Below are 21,292 nucleotides of genomic sequence, written 5' to 3' on the forward strand. Positions count from 1 at the left end.
AGAAAATGTTCATTTACATATATTTGGTGTCATGGAGTATGGCTGGTGAGTATTTACTTGGCTTCAGTTTTGTTTTTATTACAATTTGTCCATAATCATAGTTTAGATTATGTTTTTATTATTATTATTAAAAGTGTATAATTATTCATGTCTGCTCATCAGGTGTGTTTGGTGTAGATTCGGTGAAGTCAGTGTTGGAGGGAGATTCTGTTACTCTAAACTCTAATCTTACTCAAATAAAGTCAGACGATGTGGTGATGTGGAAATATGAAAACATTCTGATGGCTAAAATCAATGGGAAGGACAAAAAGAGCAGGGTTTATAATGAAAGTGCTGAGGGTAGATTCAGAGGCAGACTGAAGCTGGATCAGACTGGATCTCTGATCATCACAAACACCAGAACCACAGACTCTGGACTTTATAAAGTCTCCAGCAAAAACTCAGGCATCAACATCTTCAGACTTACTGTCTACGGTGAGTACAGAATCACTTACTCAGGATTTATATATATACACATCTTTAGACAATAATATTATATATTATTAAAACTTCATCTTCTCAACTTGTGCTCTCTGCAACTATCAATCAACAGACAATTATCGCGCCATTTTTATAATACTGAATTAAATTGTTCCCCTCATGTTTTCAAGCTCATCTGCCTGTTCCTGTTATTATCGGAGACTCTTCACAAAATTCATCATCATCATCATCATCATCTTGTTCTTTGTTGTGTTCGGCGGTGAACGTGGGTCATGTGACTCTCTCCTGGTACAAAGGAAACAGTTTATTGTCCAGCATCGGTGTGTCTGATCTCAGCACCATTCTCGCTCTACATCTGGAGTGTCTGGATGATTCCTACAGCTGTGTGGTGAACAACCCCATCAGAAACCAGACCACACATCTGAACCACACTGAACTCTGTCATCCGTGTTCAGGTACGTCTGTATATTTAGTGTTTATGTACGCATTCACTCACACTGTTGACCGTCTCCTTCATATCCTGCAGATTCTGTTCCTCTGTTGATTCCTGCCGTCTCTGCTGGATCTCTGTTGATCGTAGCTGCCGTCGTGGTCTTCTGCGTCATGGAAACACAGGAAAACAGGCCGAGAAGGCAAGCACTGCCTACGTTTGCTGTGTAAATATATGCTTAAACATCAGTTCATTGAGCATTTTGTTTCTGCATTTTGTTACAGTTCAGACCCTGAAAGAGAGATCACTTACGCAGATCCCACATTTTACAAAAGACATAAATCGGTAAGAGAACATGTTTCTGTTTATGATGTTCGTGCATTATTTTAGCAGCGAGTCCAATTTAGGTGCACGTTTAATGGTTTACAAACACAAGCAGCAGAACTGAAGCGTTTTAGTGTCTTTTATTCTGATACATATTGTAGTCTCACACAAGACCATCATTTAGAGGCATTAATACTGTCCCAAAACAAATCCAAGACATATCCCCCCAAAATATGAAGTTACTATATTACAGACAAATTAAAAAGACAATAATTGTACGTTTTAGTGCAATTCAGCATAAAAATTCACCACATCATAACATAGTTCGATTGTCCTGTCAGATCAAATAGTCTATTTTCCAAACTACTTGGTGTACGATTACAGATTTCTGCTGATATGAGAGTTACCGCATTTGCATGAGAAGAAATAGGGACACATATTTAAAAGTGTTTGAGGGATGAAGAGAGATGTAAATAGGTTTTTATGAATAAATAAGCGAACATGCATGTGTGTTTTCTTTCAGAGTGCTAGAGAGCAGGACAATGTGGTTTACGCAGGAGTCTCAAGGCGTTGATCAAGTCTTGATCCAAATGTCATTTTGCTTTTAGATTACTATCTTTCTACACCCCAAATGTGATTACAAATATAGCGAGGAGGGTTAAAAATGTTGTTTTTTAAATCTCCTTTGTTTCATCAGTCAGCCCTCTATTTAAACAACCCGCTAGTTCTCCTGATGGCCAATAGGCCTATATTCCTGCATATTCAAAAATAAATCAATACATTTAAAAAAAAGATTTCATGAAACAAGCTATTTGCCGACCAAATGAGCCAAGCATATTTGAGTTATTCTGACTTATTTTTGAAACAAATCAATTGGCAATACGTAAGACTAACAGAAATAAAGCTCAAACTTGTTTTATGAAACAGGCCCCTGCATGGCTAGAAATCCCTGAATTAATAATGCTTTATGTTTCATTGCTGTTTCAAGTGTACTTGTGTTTGTTACATTTAAGAGTAAATTAATGATATAGAAAAAAAAATAATAATAATAATAATAATCATCATTTACGGCTTTTGAGCAGTGTTTTTGTCTTATTTTTTGTTTGTGTTAATTTCAATAATTTTCTCAGTAATGTCTTTGCTGATACAGATGAATCTGCTTGGAGCATTGTATATTTTTGATTTAAATTGTTTCTGTAGAATGTTAAATAAACATACTTTGATGATTTTTTTATTACTATAATTTGATTATTATTTAAATATATGCTTTAGGCCTCTTTCCTGACTTGTGAGAAAAACCGGAACATACGCATTTGTACCATCATTCATCACTTGCTTCATAAATACTGAATCTTTTCCAATGTTCATCCCAATGTTCATCCACCCTGCATGTGAGATTAAGCTAGGAAATTTCTACTATGGGCAAAAGTGTCCAACTATCGCTGTATCAAAGAGTATAGAAGCCCAAGAGGCGAAGCTCGATAGAACACTTCATAGCAACAGTTAAACCCATGACAGTGCCGCCGCCATTTTGGACTGAAAACTACACAAAAATGAGCCAGTGAATGGTTATAAATACCTAATTACAAATTAGGAATGCTATTAAAGATATACCCATTTGATTTATGATCGTCTGCCCTATTTTTCCATTTGAAAACTTGAGAAAGCTGCTTTTAAAAATTTTCAAAATCCATTGCATTTAAAGTGATAAACTATTTATTTCACACCTTAATTTGACTGTTAGATGTGTAAAGTGAATTTGCATATAGGCTATGAAGGTTGACAAAAATGGTTCTTATCATGGCTGCAAGTGTTTCAGGAAGATGTTGGCCACTAAAACATGAATTTAAAAAAAAAAATTCTAAAATGAGAAGGTGAGAAAAAAAAAACTGACAGTCGCTGGTCGCGAATATGTGTGAACAGTCTTCAGTTTGTTGTTTATATTCCACTCTGCTATTAGCTTGATCTTTATCTCTGATCATGACTATTTTAGCACATCTTCAGTTTCATATCTGTTTAACCCCATGATGCACAGATGTTTGCCTGATGAAGTATCTCCCTTGTCCTACGGCTTGTAAAACTGTTGTTTGGTTGTAATTCAGTGGTTTTCCACTCTCTACAAACCACAACAAAGCTCCAAAGGCCAACCCAACACATTTCTTTTATTCTGCTATCATTCAGCTCTGGCCCTCTGTCAGTTGGTCATTTGGTTTTACATTTACATGGATGCATTTAGCAGATCCCTTTTTAGTTGTAGTAACTAGAATGTTGGTGGTAGCCTTGAGGCATGTGGGTACAACCGCCTGATTAAGCGAGGTGTTGAAAATGTCTTTGAAGACATCAGTGAGTCTCTCAGAACACACACAGGGAATTTTGTCAGGACCCAGAGCTTTGCGTGCGTTGACCCTGCTGAAGGTTCTTCTCATACTGTCTGGGGATAGCATCATCACCTGGTTGTCGAGAGGGGGTGGAGTCTTCTGTGCCTCAAAGCGAGCAAAAAGGTATTTAGCTCATTCATCAGCGAGATGGAGCTGTCGCAGGTCTGAGGTGGGGGCTTGTAGTCCTTGATGGTCTGGATCCCCTGCCACAGGTTTTGAGTGTCTCTGCTGTCACTGAAACAATGGGATAACCTTCTGGAATACTGTCTCTTAGCCTCCCTGATGCCACTGGACAGGTTGGCCCTAGCTGCCTTAAGACCCTCCTGATGTCCAGCTCTAAAGGCAGCGTTCAGAGCTTTTAGGAGTCTGTAGACCTCTCCTGTCCACCATGGCTTCTGGTTGGGTCATACAGTGATGGACTTTGTGAGTGTTACATCATCGATGCACTTGGTGATGTAGGATGTAACGGTCTCTGTTGTACTCCTGGAGGTCTGTGGTGTTATTGTATTTGACATCTTGCTTGAACATACTCAAGTCAGTGGTGTTAAAACAGTCTTGAAGGGCTTCTGATGACCCTTCTGGCCTCACTTGAATCCGTTTGTGAACCGGTTTGGTGACTTTGACGACCGGCCTGTATGCAGGCATTAGCACGACTGTGATGTGGTCTGAGGCACCGAGGTGGGGGAGGGGTAGGCTCCTCTCTGTGTGATATAGTTTCCAGGGTGTTGTTTCCTCTTGCTGGAAAGTCAATATGTTGGTGGATGTTTTTGGAAACTCTCTTAAAGTTAGCATGGTTGAAAATCATCTGAGTGGGCTGTCTGCTGCTTACTGATGTTGTGGTACAGATCATTTAGTGCCTCACTCCTGTTATTGTTGTTGGAGCTGGGAGGGATATATACAGCACGAGCAGTATGGCTGTATATTCCCTCGGTAGATAGAATGGCCACACTTAATAATTATGAACTCCACCAGAGATGGTCAGACCACAACAGCATTACCAATGCATCGTTAATGTAAACACAAAGTCCACCGCCATGGGTCTTACCTACCTCAATGAGAACTCTATCTGCTCTGTCTGCATGTTAGTGAGTCGAGCTGAACGGCACAGACCGGTATGCTGTTGTTGAGCCATGTTTCAGTCCTCCGTGTTGAGCGTAGTAATCTGATTTCCAAACGTTCGCCAGTATGATAGTAGGGATAGCTGGCTTGAGTGGGTTAGCTGCTAGCCTAGCCTGAATACCTCCAAGCTTACACCTCTTTTGTTTTTTTCAAATAAAAATAAATGAAATACAACTACTACATTAAAAGAACAATCAAAGTGAAAACTTTTGGAGAATAAAAATGGAAAAATGCTTTTTATAAGTTGTCACACATTGTTCTCATCACCTCTGTGGGTGTTCTTCTGAAAACATACAGTTAATCAGTTCTTGGAAGACGTTGGCCACTGGAGTGAAAAAAAATGTGTGAAAGAGAAGCTGAGAAGAAAACATCTGATCACAGTCACGCGGTTGCAAAAATAAATGTGTGAATATTCCACTCTGCTCTAAGTTGATCTCTGATCATGGTTATTTTATCACATGATTAACAGATCTCCATTGAGTTCAGCTGTTACAATAAATAAAATAAACCCCTGACACCAGCAGCATCAGTCACTGAATAAACACATCAAAATATTTCAGCATATGAGTTCGGTACAACAATCTTAATGTTTCAGATCAACAGTCAAATGATCAACTGAGAGCAGATGAGAGAGAAGTGCCAGTGTATCTAAGCTTCTGCAAAAACAAATGCAGTCCTTTTAGAAACTGAATCTCAAAGCAGCCCAAAATAATCCTGACACTTTACATGTGAGAGAGAGGTGTAAAAAGTGACCAGTGCATTGAAAATGTTAAAACAATAGCATTCTGATCTGCTACATATAGCATAATTAAATTATGTTGATATATCACTTTTTTTTAAAAACTGACAAAAAAAGTATATAAGAGTATACAAATAATGAGAGCTTGTGCAGGGCCTACATATCTGCGTTGATTAAAAAGCTACATTTTATTTATTTATATTTTGTTATAGTTTTTGATTTACCTGGTGTATTTAAGTCCTGTGGTTTAAGTTCTGTTTGTCTGATCTCGTCTTTATGTGCGTGTGGTTTTGTCCTGTCTGCCTGCAAGTATATTATTTATTTAATCTCTGAGTAGATTAAAGGGTTTTATTTACCTTTATGCTCGTTGTGTGCTCTCCTGCTAACCACAACCAGAAGATCAGAAGATCAGACCGTACAAAAGTGCAAGTATAACGGCGTTTATTCTCTTTTATTCGCATAATGTTTTCCCCGTATAAAGACCCGAACTTCCTCATCCTCCTGCTGGAGCAGGGGGATTGCTCTCTCGAGGAATATACAGAGACATTTTTCCTCCTCACCAGTGACTCCCGTTACCCGGGCAGCTTTCTGTGCGGAATTTACTTCCGCGGACTAAACATCTCCAATCAAGCTCATCTGTCCAGGAGCGGTCCTCGAGAGAGCTTCGCCACTTATGTCGAGTGGGTGCTGGTGTCGTGCAATTCGTTAATGACTGTTCAGCTGGAGGACAACGACACCAGCCCCACTCGGGATCCAGAGCCCAGCCCATCACTTCCCCGTATGGTCGAGCCCCAGCCTGAGCCCACCGCTTACACAGGTGCGGAGTCGAGCGCGACCACGGACCCATCGCCAGGCAGAGCGACAGAGCCGTGGAGTGCCACCGGACCTACATCAGACCAGGTGCGTGAGCCGTCAACAGAGCTCGCCACGGTGGAGACGACCGTCTGCGAGGAGAGCTCGGAGAGGAGCTCCACCCACTGCACTACGGCGGAGGATGAGCTGATTCTCCACCTGGCGCTGCTGGATCCTCAAGAGGAATATACAGAGACTGCTACCCAAAAGCTCCGTCCAGTGCCCGCCCCCATGTGCGCTCCATCCTTCCCATCCCCCGTCTCCACATCGGTCCCCGAAGCCTGCAGCGTCACCTAGATCCTCCAGTGCCTCGTCGTCACCTTGGCTCTTCGGCTCTCCGGCCTCCGCCTCAGTCTCCTCCACCACCTGCTCCGTCAGTCGGCCCCATGGAGTCGATGGCTGTAAAAAATAAATTAAATATAGATATTTGCTTGTATTTGTCAATTGTTGTTTGCTCTCAGGAACCAAGAAGACCTTCTAGTTTTATGCATGTGAGAGAGATACAGAGTATGAAAACCAGAGCAGAGACTGACCAGCGCATTGGATATTATGTTTTTATTACTAAATAATAGCATTCAGATCCGCTGCACAATTACAGAACAGTACAGATAATGAGAGCTTGTACTAGATCTGTGTTGACTCAAGTATGCTGTATGACTGTTTTGAACAATTGTATGTCAATTCTGAACAGTTTATGACTGATTTATGACAGATTGTGATCCAGAATGTCATTGTGTGGCTGATTTAGACTAAAGGTCAAATATCACACTACAAGAGTCGATCATTATTGGATATTTCATTTATTTATGTCATTTACATGTCAGTTTCTTTTGTAAACTTCGGACTCTGTCTTTTTTTTCCTTTTTTTAAGTTTAATGGCATCTAGGCGGCATGTCTCTCCTAAAGACACTGCTGGAGCGCCAACTATTGACCAAAAATGGAAAAACAACAATATTTTACAGTTCTAGGCCTTGAAAATATGTAAGCGAAAATATTTTCACATTAAAGCAATAGTACAAAAAAGTATTTTCTGAAAAGTAAATTATTTTAAATAGCAATGCTTATTAATGTTATTAAGCAAGACTGGGATCAAATCCTACTTACTAACATCTGACGTCTATTGTCTTCTACTGCCATCATGTGCTGAAAAAGAAGATGTGCATTCACGAGTCTTTTCATGGTAGCGCTTGATTTGTGATTAAAAAAAAACCAAAAACAAAACCTTGTCTAAATAGGGCTTTTAAACTGTAAAATAAAAATATGTAAACTGCTAAATATTTTAACATCTGGTCATCATCTACTGTTGAATTAATTTTTTATTAACCATAGAACATACTGTACAGTGTGCATCAACACATTTCACATTGTTTTTATGTTGCTTAATTATTAATACTGTAACATTCACATATAAACTATTATTGGGTATATAAAATATTGGAAATGTGCTTAAATAAAATATTATTTCGGTACATTTCCATGCGTTTTGTGTGTAAACAGCAATTAGGAAGCCAAAGCTGCATCAGTAGGGGACATAATCATAATCATAATCACATCACTGATTCCATAACATATTTTGGTTAACATTTAATTTAATTATTTAATTTTAACTAGATAACACAGTTGTGTAGTAATGATATAATAAATGCATGCTACTCATCCCCTCCTGATCATTCACCTCCATCCATATCCTCTGTGTTGAACAGAGGCATCTCTACAGTCGCTGATTCATTCCCTCGCTTTTCTGTGAAACCTGATCGAAAATACAGAAACAACGAATAGTTTTGCAAAATAAAATGTGCAAAATTATTTCAATGCCATATGGTCAGTAGCGCATTTTTGCTGAAAAGCTTACAATAGGCATGTCAACATATATTAGTAGTATAAGCAGATGTCAGGACGTCTTCTATACTATTCTTTTTGGGGGTTTTTCCCTCATTCACAGTGTAATAAATCAGCAGGTTGAGGATCCATTGGTGAAGGTCCTTCTGAAGTGCCAAACATACCAACAACTAAGTTATCTATCTAGGTTATTTTAAAGGTCTTATAACGGATATAAAAACTGATATGTAGAAACTTTAGCATTCAACACTTTTTTAAAAATCATTTTAGTATATGTATTTTTTTAGTGGCTCATGTTAGTGTACTGCGTGGCCTGCCCCTGCTGGTAGATGTTGTAACTACACTCTAGGAATACAAGGCAACACAATGGCACTCAAGCTTGTGTAGTCTGGTGAAATCAGCAACATACCACATACGAATATTTCAATTAGGGCTGCACGATAAATCGCAATCCATGATATTTAATGCGCATCTTCTCAGTAAAGCCTATATTGTTGTTTTATGGTGCTCAAATCTCCTGCACCTTCTACCTTATTTTGTTTATCCTCAGGTCAGGTAAAGTAAGTCGAGTCTGTCCTATCTCTCATAAGCACTAGACAGGTCACAGAAGACTTCTCCGTGGTCTGTTCTGCTCAGGTCTAGAAATCAGAGTCTTTTAGCAGGCCTGCGTCAATAAGATGCAATAAGATGCGTCAATAAGATGCAATTTCATTATATATAGTTTAAATACATTACAAATAAAATGCTAATGTTAAACCGAAGGCATGCAGAGATGCACATATAACTTCTGGCTCACTGTTCAAACATCCATTATAGACTTTAGGTGCATTCCAAAGTCACTTTTTGGACGTCCCATATAGTTGGAAACATCCTTCTCGAGAAGCTCACTATAAAAAGTCCATTTTGCTCTTCTGCGAAGATCTGGTAAGATCTGGTCTCCTTCCGTGTATTATTAAGAGTGAATACATGCTGCTTATACTCGTCATCAAAATCGTATTTATTCAGAAGTCTGTCCATTCTTCAGTCAGCTCATTCGCAGAATGGGTAGGTTTGGGTGTAGAGCAATAGAAATGCCAGTTTGTTTAGTAAAAAACAGACGTGTGTTTGTGTGTGTGTGTGTTGAATTTTTCTGTATAAAGGTTATTCACCAATTGAGGAAATAAATGCTAGCGTGAATATATTGGATATATTGTAATGTTTTGAACCTTGGGGTCTATAGCAAAGTTAACATGTTAATTAAACTGTCTCTCAGATGCCTGATTAGGTTTTCTGTTAGTTATTTTGAGTTGTCCATGGTTAACCTATGGAGTACAAAAATAAGCAAAAAAAAAATAAAAATTGAAATAATCTTTCGAAGGCCTTTTGACTGATTTTTTTTTACTAACTACCAGATGGCACTGTTTCTGACACTCTTAAATATTATACCAATATAGTCATGGGAAAAGAAATGTGGTTGTTTACAAACATGACCATTAATATCTTAATAAAACCGTATAAAAGTATAAACAAATATCTTAAACATGAAGCCTGTTTTTGCAAAGTCTTAATTTTATAACCCATAGGGCCTTATTGAAGAAGAACCATTAATAAGATAGTTGGATGTTGTAGCCTCTACGTTATCGTAGATATTTGTAACGAGGACGTGGAGGCTGAGTTTGAATCCATATGCGGTTGTTCATTAGGGGCTGAGAATCACAATCATAAACGTGAAAGCAGGAGCTCAGAAACACAACATCAATCAAATCGAGAAGACAAAACATTAGGGCCAATCCAAAGGTTGTGAAACAGGTTATCAGCCAAATATCATAAACAATTAACCGCAACAGGCAGAGATAAAGAGCGCTCAGTAAGGCAGGTAATACTGGCAATGCTTTGGATTGTTTCTACGGAGGGTCTTTGGTTATAAAGGCCTGAAAACAGGAAATGAAGGGAGAAGAAGCATAGGGTGAGCCCAGCTAGTACTAGGACGAGGGCTCCCTCTGCTGGCTAGGCGTTACAATATTAAGGTGGTGAGATGTGTGGTTCTTTACTCAAGTTGGTTTTATTTGTCTTGAGCAAGTTTTCGGAACCGATTTTGTTCTGATTTCTCAAGAAAACGATTCACCCAGTTTTCCTCCAACAGTTTCTATTATTTGTACATCTGGCAAAAATTAATGGGTTCTACAGTTCTTTCAAATTTAAAAGTAGATTGACGTTTCTTTGGTCAGTCGATAAAGTCTGATGGTTGACAGCTTCTAGCAACAGTAAACCCCTGAGAGAGCGCTTAGAGATTCATGAGAGCACAGCACAATATCAGAGAAAGAGTCGATTAATAATAAGCACACTATAGAACTGGGCTCACACATTACCTGCATGTGTTCTCACGTTAATGCACTCTCAACATATAATGCCATGAGTGAACTATAAAGAGAAGAGAAGTCACATCTGAGAGCTGCATGTGCAGACAGTGTCTCATGCTGGCCCTCAGCATGTTACAGGCCCTTGGCATCTGCCTCTATTGCCTTGATTTTCTTTTCCAAGAACTCTCTGCTGCTGATGATGATCTGTATTTTGTAGAGTCCAGTGTATTCAGGTCTGAAGTCTGTGATGGTCAGTGATCCAGTCTCGTTCAGATTCAGTCTGTCTCTGGATCTCTTATTAATACCATCATCACATGTCTCTACCAATCTTACATTGATTTGAGCTTCTCTTGGACTCCAAACATCCGCAGGATCAGATCATCTCTCTGTATTTCAGTATCAGGTTTCAGAGTTCAAGCTTCAAAATCATGGCCACCAACCTACAGCATTAAAAGGCTTGGAAAAGCCAGGATAATAAAAACAAACAAACCTCTAACCGTGTTAATCTGAAAGAAGAAAGTCATATACACCTAGGATGGCTCTGGGGTGAGTACATTATCGGCTACTTTTCATTTTGGGGTGAACTATTCCTTTAAGGAAGTAATTTTTGGGGCAGCACCAGAACAGTGTTTCTTTCACAATGAAGTTCAATTGGTAGATCTTAAATTGTAACGATCTACAGAAAAAACTCTAAATGAGGTTTTGAACATTAAGAAGTTTGAGTTCAATTACCTGCAGAAGAACAGAATTATGGGGAACAGTTGCTCTAGTTCTAGAATGGTTAAATTGGTATTATTTTGGTTTATTTCAGTCTTTATCACTTCTTTTGTTTTATTTATCCCCTGCCATTTGTGGAGCACTTTGCGATCCTGTGGAGCCTTGTCCCGACTTGTCTTTTTGTGTTAAGTCTCTTGTTCCTGGTCTTGCCAATAGTCCTCGCTAATAGTCTTCTTTTACTGTGTTCCTAATGTTGTATCACATCTCAGCCTGTTCTCCACAGTGTTGGGTATGAATACAGCATTCAATTACTTTTGAGTACTTTGCTGATGAGGGTTAAAGACTTTTTTTAAGTTTACTTAATTGACTAATTAGATAAACTAGATAAACATAAAATCACATTTGGCTTTTGACCATTCAAAATGGGTAGGATACAACAATATATCTACCGACAGAAATACAGATTGCGATTGATTTCCAAATAATGGTTTTTACGCTACTAAGGAGAAGAACATTTGCGTTCCCAAAATCGAAACACAGAACGCTGTAATGGCAGAGATGGTTTTTCGGTTTTCTTTACAATGAACTACAGAACTACATAATAAGAGCATTACCGCCATCTGATGCATAGAGCAGACAGTTCTCTCTCTCTCTCTCTCTCTCTCTCTCTCTCTCCACCTTCCTTTTTACATCAATAATAAAAAAAAAGAATATATCAATCTCAACATATATATATGAAACAGATAAAAAAAAAAAATCAACTGTTCTACCAAGTTGGCGTAACAACCATATTAATGGATCACAAACAATTATCTTAAATTTAAAATAATAACAAATAATAATAATTTTTTATTTCATTTATTTTGCAATGTTCTCCTTAGTGTGCATTGTGCAGCAATCAACAAAATTAATAAAAACGGTAACAAAAAATAAAGGGGTGCCTGAGAGAGAGCCGTAGACGGTTCACATTCTCTGTTCTTTTTCCTGTAGATCAGTGTCACTGTGAAGGGTGGAGCTACTGGAGGAGTTCACTTCAGAGCTTCACTAAACTACCTCACTACAAGTCGACAGCTTCAAGAAACATTAAACTTTTCAAAAGCTCCAAGTGTGTTATATGATATCTTGGAAAACCGCTGGAGGAAATGTTTGAGGCAGTCATTCTCTTCTGTTTGTGCTTGTGGGGTCTGACTGGTAAGTATTTTTGAGGCTTCATTTGATCAGTTCTCGACGTGCACAATGTTATTATTTCCATTCATTTTGCCTCTAGTATTTTCAGGTTTTCTAAAACAAATCAGCGCTTCTGTGTTCATGATGCTCGCGTTTTAGTATGAAAGGTTTCAGTTATTGTGAATTATTGGTGAGATTAATGCTAAGAAGTCTTTTGTTCTCTGACAAATGGTTGATAGTTACAGTACAATTAGTTTTACAGTAACTAAAACCCGGTTTCTCAGTAAATGTTCATGTGTTGATCAGGTGTGTTTGCTGATGAAGTGAAGTCAGTGTCAGTGATGAAGGGGATTCTGTCACTCTGAACATCGATGGTGATGTACAGATAAACAATGTGACCGAGTGGAGATTTGGACCTGCAGAGCTTCTCATAGCTAAAATCAGCAAACGGAACAATACAAGTATGTTTCTTAATGAAAGTGCTGACGGGAGATTCAGAGACAGACTGAAGCTGGATCAGACTGGATCTCTGATCATCACCAACACCAGAACCACAGACTCTGGACTTTATAAAGTAACCAGCAACGGCACTGAAACTCTGCTAAACACATTCAATCTTACCGTGTATGGTGAGTTAAAACACTTTTCACCCTGTCAGTACTTTATTTCATTTCTCTATTATCGATCCGACATTGTTTGTAGGGGACATTGTCCCAAGAGAATCCTGTAATTTCTCTGAAACCACTGCTACCTCCAAAAATGAAAACGCTATCAACCCTTCTCAACCAAACAGTTGCTGTTCCCCGGCTATCAATGGCTACCAGAAACAGTGTGGATACCTGAATAAAGAAAACATCTGTTAATTTTTTTTTTTTTTTCTCAGTTCCTCTACCGATCCCTGTCATCACCATTTACTGTCCACAAAATTCTTCATCACCCTCAGTACCATCGGCGTCCAAATGTGTGCTGCTGTGTTTAGCGATGAATGTGAGTCACGTGACTCTCTCCTGGTACAAAGGAAACAGTTTATTGTCCAACATCAGTGTGTCTGATCTCAGCATCACTCTCGCTCTGCCTTTGAAAGTGGAATATCAGGATAAAAACACCTACAGCTGTGTGATCGACAGTCTCACCAATAACCAGACCACACATCTGGACATCACTCAATTCTGTCCCACATGTCCAGGTACAATATGTGCATATATATTATTTTGACCCCACGAATCATATTTCTGTTTTCTCATGTGGTTCATTTCGTTTTTTTTACAAGACTGCATTCATTGTTGCGGTTCTACTGAAGCTGTGATCCGATTGGCTCTCTCTGCTCTAGTGGGCGTGGCTACTGTTGCTGTGCTGGTTTACGAAGTCTTCAACAAAAGAGAAGATAACAGACATTGCTGTCAATCTCTAATATATGTAGAAAGGTGGAAATATGATTGAATAGCATACTTTACAAAAATAAAGCAACTTTAAAGAAAATAGTACATTAAACCCATTTGGACTAATTTGACAATCAATATAATGATTTTTTGGAATTATTTTTATATTATCTTAAGTCTTCACTAAGTGTTTAAATGGTTCTTCATAGCGATGCCATTTTTCTGCTCAGTCAGTCAAAGGTTCTTTAAGGAACAATCTTTTTTCTTTTTCTTTTTTAAACTGAAGAACTTTCTTTCACCTCAAAGAACCTTCTGTGAAACAGAAAGGTTCTTCAGATATTAAGGGTTCTTTATGGAACCATTTGGACAAAAAGGTTCTTCTATGGCATTGTGAAGCACCTTATTAAAGCATTGATTTTAACCTTGTTTCACATTCAAATAAAACCCCATAGACCAACTAAACGTCCAAACTCAGCTGTGTCAATAAACCAATGTAAAATGTGTTTGAACAAATATAGAAGCAAATACTCTGAGAGACCTGCAAGTGAACTTTACCGTAAACAAGCTGCGGTTTAATGCCCTGCTGATAAAATAAATGCTTGTAAGCAGTTCTGCAGGAAGTGTGGAAGTGTGAAAACCACAGCGTCAAAATACACAAAATCTGCAATAAAAACGTTGGCATCTGTGGTTGCTAGAATTTGAAAATAATAAAAATAACCTATTAAAAAATAGAAATCTGTTTTGTGTCTTTGAAATACACTGCAGGCGGTGATGAGAACAGCTAAGCTTTTAAAGAGTAACATTAAACACTCAACACCATCACGGTGAGACTCGTTAAACTGAATTATGCAATAAAAATTCATTTAACAACATTAGATGTAACATACAACCCTAATAAACACAACTGATTCAAAAGAATTTTAAACGCAATGCAGGGATTTCTGGGAATGGCTGGTTACTGGTTACAAGAAATGTACCATTAACCATTTAACAGGTTTTTACTGTAGAATTTTCCCAGGTTTTAGCATTAAAATCACAACTGATGCATCACTACAAACTTCTGTGAAAACGTCAATATCATTAAAATGACATGATCCAATCAGTTTTAAAGATTAGGCTTCAATACAGATATCAATAATATCGTTCAAACTACAGTTAAAATAAAGAATTGTAGAATGCATTATAAATGTTGTTATCATTAGAGGCATCTGGCTATTTAATTTATTTTATCTGCGTAATTTTCCACCCTAAAGCAAATCTGAGTAGGCTAGTCTATAATAATAACGCAGTGTTTCAAATGAAACTGTAGAGCAATAACAGTAGAAAGAGCAATGCCGTGTTCTCCAGGTTATGCAGGTGAAGAATCTCAATGAATACGATCTCTGGAGATTTAGATTATTCTGGTCGGCTCAATCCGTTCCGTTGTGTTTCTGAACAGCGGCATGCACCGCATCCGGTCAAACGAAACGTTAAACGGTCAGCGGCGCATCAGGTCGAGCACAGAGCTATCTAGCTTGGGACGCTTTGATGGGAGTTACCTCTATCTGCGAAAGATGCATTTTCAAAGACTGGTTACGATAAGATGACAGTGCATCAAGTGATCAAGTTTTCCAGAAAATAAAATAAAATAAAGCTAAATAAATATAAACCACTGAACTTACAATGGTTCTCATCTCAAATACTATTGTGAACAAAGTCAAAACCAACTAGGCTATTAACCATCAGAGCTGTTTAGATTACTTACAAACTGTAATCTGTTACTGATTACTGTAATATAATCAGATTACTTTTAGATTACTTTTGACTTCGCTTGTATGCTGCATTTATTCTAATATTATGTAAAATATTTATTCTTAATCATGTAAAAATATGTTCTATTCATTGTAAAATTATTGTCCCATAACAATAGGCTCAAATGGCATTTAAGAGGTTTATTTTTAGGCTAGACCATGGGTAGCTTCTGGATCTATTAAAAAAAAATAATTTCCTCAATTTTGTGCGACTGTAATGTAATGTAATTGCATATCATTTAAAAGATTTAATCACAGTTAGGACTTGAGTAGTTGACTTAATTTCCACTTTCTAATGCATGTCTTTCCACAACTCCTTTCCTAATTGACTCTTCTAAGCACATTAATAATTAGCTTGAGCATTAATGAAATAAGAAAAGAATATGCATTCGAGAAATATATACACACTCATTCTTTTTCCATGAAATATTTCTATTAAGCGTTAAAAAAATAAATGCACTGTCAAAGCCATGTAGCATCCCGCCTACTGTCGCTCATAACCGTTACTAGGCAACCGTTGGGAACGCCCACTAGCGACTCAAATCCGGGCACTTGCGACATGCAGCCACAGTTAGTTGAGTTGTGAACGGGAACGGACAGAGAATATGATTCATCTGTTTGTATTGCTCTCCTTGTGCTTGTGGCGTCTGGTTGGTAAGTTATTACTGTGTTTTCTTGGCTTTGCGGCTTTTTGTAGGCATTTTGAAGGAGCTCTGCATGCTATGTTACCTAAATAAAAATTGTCTATCATTCATTTAAAAACTTAAAAAAAAAGGTTAGGATATTCAAGATGTTTAAATTTAGCCATTCAGACCTTTATCATTTAATTTTCAGGCTTATAATAAAATGAATAGACAAACCAGTAAGTAACTGTAACTAGTTAGATGAATAAGCTTAGTCTGATTCACAGTTCATGTTTTATGTTTCACTTCTGTTTACACGCCAACATGAGCGCAGAAGAAACAACCCTTAAGAGGAACAATCAGTTCAGTAATTATCATCAGCGTTTTTCCATTTCGTTCAGCAAGCCGAACGAACATGTGCAGTTTTTATCAACTGTGGCGTTGGTTAAAATGCGATATTTACGTACTATGGATTGGGGCCAAAGCTCGGTTTTGACAAAAAGTCTGTAACAAAGCACATCCCTGTCTGTTTTCCAGGTGTGTTTGGTGCTGATGAAGTGAAGACCGTATCAGCGAGGAAGGGAGAGTCTGTCACTCTGAACAGTGGTGTTACAGAAGCGCACAAATATTTTCTCATACAGTGGACGTTTGGAAGCACGCGGATAGCTGAAGTCAACAGATTTAAGCAGACCAACTCGACATATGGTGGTCCTGATGAGAGGTTCAGAGACAGACTGATGCTGGATCAGACTGGATCTCTGACCGTCACAGACACCAGAACCGCAGACTCTGGACTTTATAAACTAACAATTGTCAACAGAGATACCATTTACATCAGTTACAATGTTACAATTAGAATTGTTTCGTTGCCATTGTAATATTTAAAAATGGTTCTTTTCCATTAATTTCAGTATTGCTTATGACAATAATGGCTTTAATTCAATTTAAACAAATGACACAGATGCGAATGTGAAAGTTCGGTCATGTATAAACATGTATTTGAAGATATTTTGAAGAAAGCTGGCAACCAAACAGTTGCTGGTAGCGAAAAACGTGCCATGGAAGTAAGTGGCCATCAGAAATCGTCTGCTAGGTTTTTTGATTTTCAGCAGAAGTTGTAATATTTTGGATGAACTATCTCTTTGGCCCATTGGTGCTGTTCTGTCATATTAGACAGGCAAAAAAAGTTCTGAATTTGTAACAATCGCTACTTTATCGTAATGATTCGAAACTTGACTTGTTTTGAAAAAGCTGATTTGTGTCATACTTGTGTAGTTCTTGGTTACAAATGTCTCCCATTGGAAATAAATGGGAAATGTTAGTTTGTAGAATTTTTGATGTTACGTGTAACAAAATGCCATTTTCTGTGTTCAGGTTGGACTATAGTGAAAAAAAAGCAAAAACTAACATTTCAAAACAAAACAAAAAGTATTTGAGAATGTCTAAATATATGTCCAGATCCACAACAAATTATTTATGCCAAAAAAAACACTAGAGAGTTTATACGCATTTAGTGCTTTATAGGAATCTAGTGGCTAAATCAGACGGCCCTAATCTAACTTCAAAAACTAAAGCATGTTAAAAAAAAGTTTCAGTACTGACCAGCACAAATTAACAATACAAGAGGGTTAAAGCAGTCTGATCCACAGATGAGTGTTTAGTTTGTTTTGAGAGTTTAGTTTCACTTCCGTCTGCATATGACAGTATTACGAACTCACATTGAACTCCTAAACTTTAACTGTTATTGTCTTTGGTTTACATATCGTTTAGGAAATGGGAAATGCACGGATTGAAATATTTCTCTGGTCATTAATAACCGACATAATGCCATTAACAAGAATGTTTGTTGATTCTCTAGAAGTGGCCGACGAGGTCAAGTCGATATCTGTGTCGGAGGGAGATTCGTTCACTCTAAACACTGATGTTACGGAAACAAATAAATATCTGTTAATACAATGGATGTTTGGAGGCGCTCGGATAGCTGAAGTCAACAGACTCACGCTAAACAACTCGACATACGATGCCGGTGGGAGATTCGGAGACAGACTGAAGCTGGATCAAACCGGATCTCTGACCGTCACGGACACCAGAACCACAGACTCTGGACTTTATAAACTAGCAACTGTCAGCAGAGAAACCAGCTACATGGATTACAACGTTACAGTCTATGGTACGGCGTTGAGTATATTTTTCAACACATTTTATGATGTTGTCTGCTTTAATTACAAAATTCTTCATCGTCAGGAATTTCATCGAGCCCAAATTGTGTGTCGTCCGGCTGGGAAGTGAACACTTCAAGCGTGAACAGAAATGAGGATGCCGGCATTACAGAACATCAGCCGACTTCAGGTGAGCCACTGGGTTTATGGAAACATTTGGTTGAATCTGCTTCCGTGATTTTGCGGGAACAGAAAACAGATGGCTGATAAGCCACAGAGAATGCTCGTCTACGCTGCTCTAGGGAGCATTAGCGCTCAAGGCATCGTCAAAAAGCATTCTTTCTCTTAAAAAGAGTCTAGAATTGCTTCAGTTGGCCGAGCAATTCTAGCTAATGTTATTCGGCTAAGCAGGGAAAGAGCTTGTGGATTTTTTTTCTTCTCCATGGACTCCATGAGCACTTAACAACCCACAAAATCCACACCTGTAAGTCTGTTTGAAAGAGAAGCAAATGCTCAATTGTGAGCTTTGTCTTTTCAGACCTCATCCACTGCTGCGGTTTTACTGAAGCTGTGATCCGATTGGCTCTCTCCGCTCTGGTGGGCGTGGCTGCTGTTGCCGTGCTGGTTTATGACGTCAGATCCACAAGAAGCGAGCTGAATGGGACAGAAGAGGCTGGATATCTCTACGAGACACACGGAGTAAAAGCAGACATACAGTATAAACAGAGGTTGAGTTGCAGATATATCCAGATGTAAAGCAAAACACGCATTAATGCTCTGTTCTTTACACAGCTGTTCATTAACAGATCATTTAGGCACTCATTGGTCGTTTATTGATTGTATGACTTTGCACAATCTAGTAAATACATGCCTGTAAACATAATTTCTATGAACTAAATAATAAGCAGCAACACAAATTATGACATGGAATTATCTCAAAAGCATTTTTTGGGGGAATTAGTGGTTTTCAGCTGATTTTTACATAAACGTTTAAACCTACTAATATAAACTACTAATATTTTGTCTTGCACTATAACAAAAAAATCCACAAGAAAAGTAAAAAGGGTACATAAGAATTAGTTTGCAGACAAATATATACATACAGTATATTTACATTTACATTGGATATTACAATGCTATTTTACAAAAATATACTTTGCAGACAAGCATGATTAATGTATTTTATATTGTATTAAACCTTCAAGGATGAGCATATATTAATCGTCTTAACAGCATTATTTTATTTTCATGTTTTGACATCACATCTACATTTTAATTGCTTTTTCAAGCACCATAAAAAAGGTAAACTTGCCTATATGAATGTGAAATTCACCTAAAATATGAAATAATAATAATGAAGTAATACTGTAAGTACCGATATGAAAATCAACACTGCATCTCGCACAACATAAAAACAGCATGTCAGTCAATTTTGATTTCACATTCCACTCCACAGAAAGATATTTATTGGGAGAAAAGATTTAAAATGTTCTTCACATTTCTGTTTTAGGAGGATTAACAAATATTCGGTGGCGTCACTGTGAATAAGCACTTTTGTTAGAGTAGTAACAGCGTTTGGTAATTGTGTTAAAACTAACTGCTTTCTTAAAAGCTGAAATGTATTGAGATCAAATGTTATATGATGCCACAATGGAGTCTTATTGAATTAAAGTGACCATGTCTCTTCCTGCTCATTCAGTCCATCCACATCTTCCAACATCAGCATTACATCACTGTCTAATTGACTCGCCTGGTTTTCTGTGGAACATGGAAGAAATACAGAGATTACATGGAAAGTATAAAGAGAGAAAGAAGTATTTATATACACGTCTGATTACAAATGATGTTGCAGCTACACAATAATCCAAGCGATGACACAAGAGTTACTCTTAATTAACGATGTTCTACTCACCGGTGACGGTCACATTGATTCTCCTGAATGTGGTCTTTTTAGTGTTGACGATCTGCAGTTTATAATGCCCAGAGTCTGTATTTGTGACGTCTGCGATGTTCAGAGATGCCGTACTCTTGCCCAACCTAAGCCTGCCTCGGAATCTCTCATTAACGGTAGTTGTTTCTCGATCCTTTTTAACGATGAGAACATTCTCAGCTCCAAGCGTCCACAGAATCAGATCACCGCTCTGTATTTGGGCATGAGTCTGGAGAGAACCTCCTGCGGTCGCTGACAGTGACTTCACTTCGTGTCACAACAACACACGGAAATTCATTATTAGTGACCGAATTGATTTTACCTGCCATTTCATTCTTAAAACAACTAATGTAGCTGTTGGAGACTAATAAGAGTGTTGTAGTAAACGTATCAGCATTAAAAGAAGTCCTATTTTGAGACTGTTTTCCAAACTCTAATATCCTATATCTCTTGATATATAATCGTGAAAAGCTAAGACTTAGTAACTGAAATCTAATTATTATTTGCACACTTTAAAATGCATTCATTTTAAATCATCTCACTATATGACTTACCACTGATGGTAACAATATATCTCTTGTAGTTGTTTTCTTTGCCTCTGCTGCTGATCTTGAGTTTATAGAGGCCAGAGTGAATGGTCCGGATGTTACTGATAGTGAGATCTCCATTCTCCTCCAGCTTCAGTTTGCTTCTGAATCTCCCATCGGCACATTCCCATGTCCTTTTGGTTCCTCTGTTGAGTTCAGCTAAGAGATTGTCATCAGTTTCATAGCACCATTTTATTGTAACATCGGCTTGTGTTTCGGTAAGTCCGGTATGTAGAGTGACAGATTCTCCCTCCGTCACTGTCTCTTTCTTCTCTTTGACTGTCACAGAAACACACAGAAACATGAGGGTTTCGGGTGAAGATCCCAGTTATTGTTTATTCATGCAATCAATCAATCCAGATCCATATGAGTCATAATTCAAGTCTTCTAAGTGAGAAATGTAAAACATGCCACAGCATGTCAATGCTTTCAGGAAAACA

At 38.0% G+C, this 21,292-nt stretch overlaps 3 protein-coding genes across 4 annotated transcripts; 2 read left to right on the plus strand and 1 right to left on the minus strand.

The window, feature by feature from the left end:
• Positions 1 to 38: 38 nt before the first annotated feature.
• On the plus strand, positions 39 to 17,562 carry LOC122328165 (SLAM family member 8-like). The gene is made up of 6 exons (XM_043223870.1): positions 39 to 45; positions 163 to 474; positions 651 to 935; positions 13,655 to 13,783; positions 16,714 to 17,021; positions 17,551 to 17,562. The coding sequence occupies exons 1-6, from the start codon at positions 39 to 41 to the stop codon at positions 17,560 to 17,562; spliced, it is 1,053 nt and encodes a 350-aa protein (XP_043079805.1).
• Positions 16,098 to 20,029, plus strand: LOC122327529. 2 transcript variants are annotated; one of them, XM_043222957.1, is made up of 5 exons: positions 16,098 to 16,207; positions 16,714 to 17,029; positions 18,031 to 18,346; positions 18,421 to 18,525; positions 18,874 to 20,029. In XM_043222957.1, exons 3-5 carry the CDS (start codon positions 18,136 to 18,138, stop codon positions 19,089 to 19,091), a joined length of 534 nt encoding a protein of 177 aa, XP_043078892.1. In that variant the 5' UTR covers positions 16,098 to 16,207; positions 16,714 to 17,029; positions 18,031 to 18,135; the 3' UTR covers positions 19,092 to 20,029. The 2 variants fall into 2 exon arrangements, with proteins under 2 accessions (XP_043078892.1, XP_043078891.1); XM_043222956.1 differs by having other exon boundaries at positions 16,714 to 18,346.
• On the minus strand, positions 19,958 to 21,156 carry LOC122328166. The gene is made up of 3 exons (XM_043223871.1): positions 20,820 to 21,156; positions 20,248 to 20,532; positions 19,958 to 20,093 (listed from the first exon to the last, which is right to left on the minus strand). Exons 1-3 carry the CDS (start codon positions 21,154 to 21,156, stop codon positions 20,002 to 20,004), a joined length of 714 nt encoding a protein of 237 aa, XP_043079806.1. The 3' UTR covers positions 19,958 to 20,001.
• Between the last annotated feature and the right edge of the window lie 136 nt (positions 21,157 to 21,292).

The sequence above is a fragment of the Puntigrus tetrazona genome, chromosome 22 (genome assembly GCF_018831695.1).
Source record: "Puntigrus tetrazona isolate hp1 chromosome 22, ASM1883169v1, whole genome shotgun sequence".
Classification (NCBI taxonomy): Eukaryota; Metazoa; Chordata; class Actinopteri; order Cypriniformes; family Cyprinidae; genus Puntigrus; species Puntigrus tetrazona.

Bases quoted from the DNA above. Each gene is read 5' to 3' on its own strand.
- LOC122328166 (XM_043223871.1), bottom strand. From the start codon at position 21,156: ATGTTTCTGTGTGTTTCTGTGACAGTCAAAGAGAAGAAAGAGACAGTG. The intron at 20,533-20,819 runs GTAAGTCATATA...TGTGACACGAAG, and splicing joins ATATATTGTTACCATCAGTG to TGAAGTCACTGTCAGCGACC. The intron at 20,094-20,247 runs GTGAGTAGAACA...CATGTTCCACAG, and splicing joins AATCAATGTGACCGTCACCG to AAAACCAGGCGAGTCAATTA.
- LOC122328165 (XM_043223870.1), top strand. The intron at 475-650 runs GTGAGTACAGAA...CATGTTTTCAAG, and splicing joins CTTCAGACTTACTGTCTACG to CTCATCTGCCTGTTCCTGTT. The intron at 13,784-16,713 runs GTCAATCTCTAA...TCTGTTTTCCAG, and splicing joins AGAAGATAACAGACATTGCT to GTGTGTTTGGTGCTGATGAA.
- LOC122327529 (XM_043222956.1), top strand. From the start codon at position 17,950: ATGGGAAATGCACGGATTGAAATATTTCTCTGGTCATTAATAACCGAC. The intron at 18,347-18,420 runs GTACGGCGTTGA...CTTCATCGTCAG, and splicing joins TTACAACGTTACAGTCTATG to GAATTTCATCGAGCCCAAAT. The intron at 18,526-18,873 runs GTGAGCCACTGG...TTGTCTTTTCAG, and splicing joins AGAACATCAGCCGACTTCAG to ACCTCATCCACTGCTGCGGT.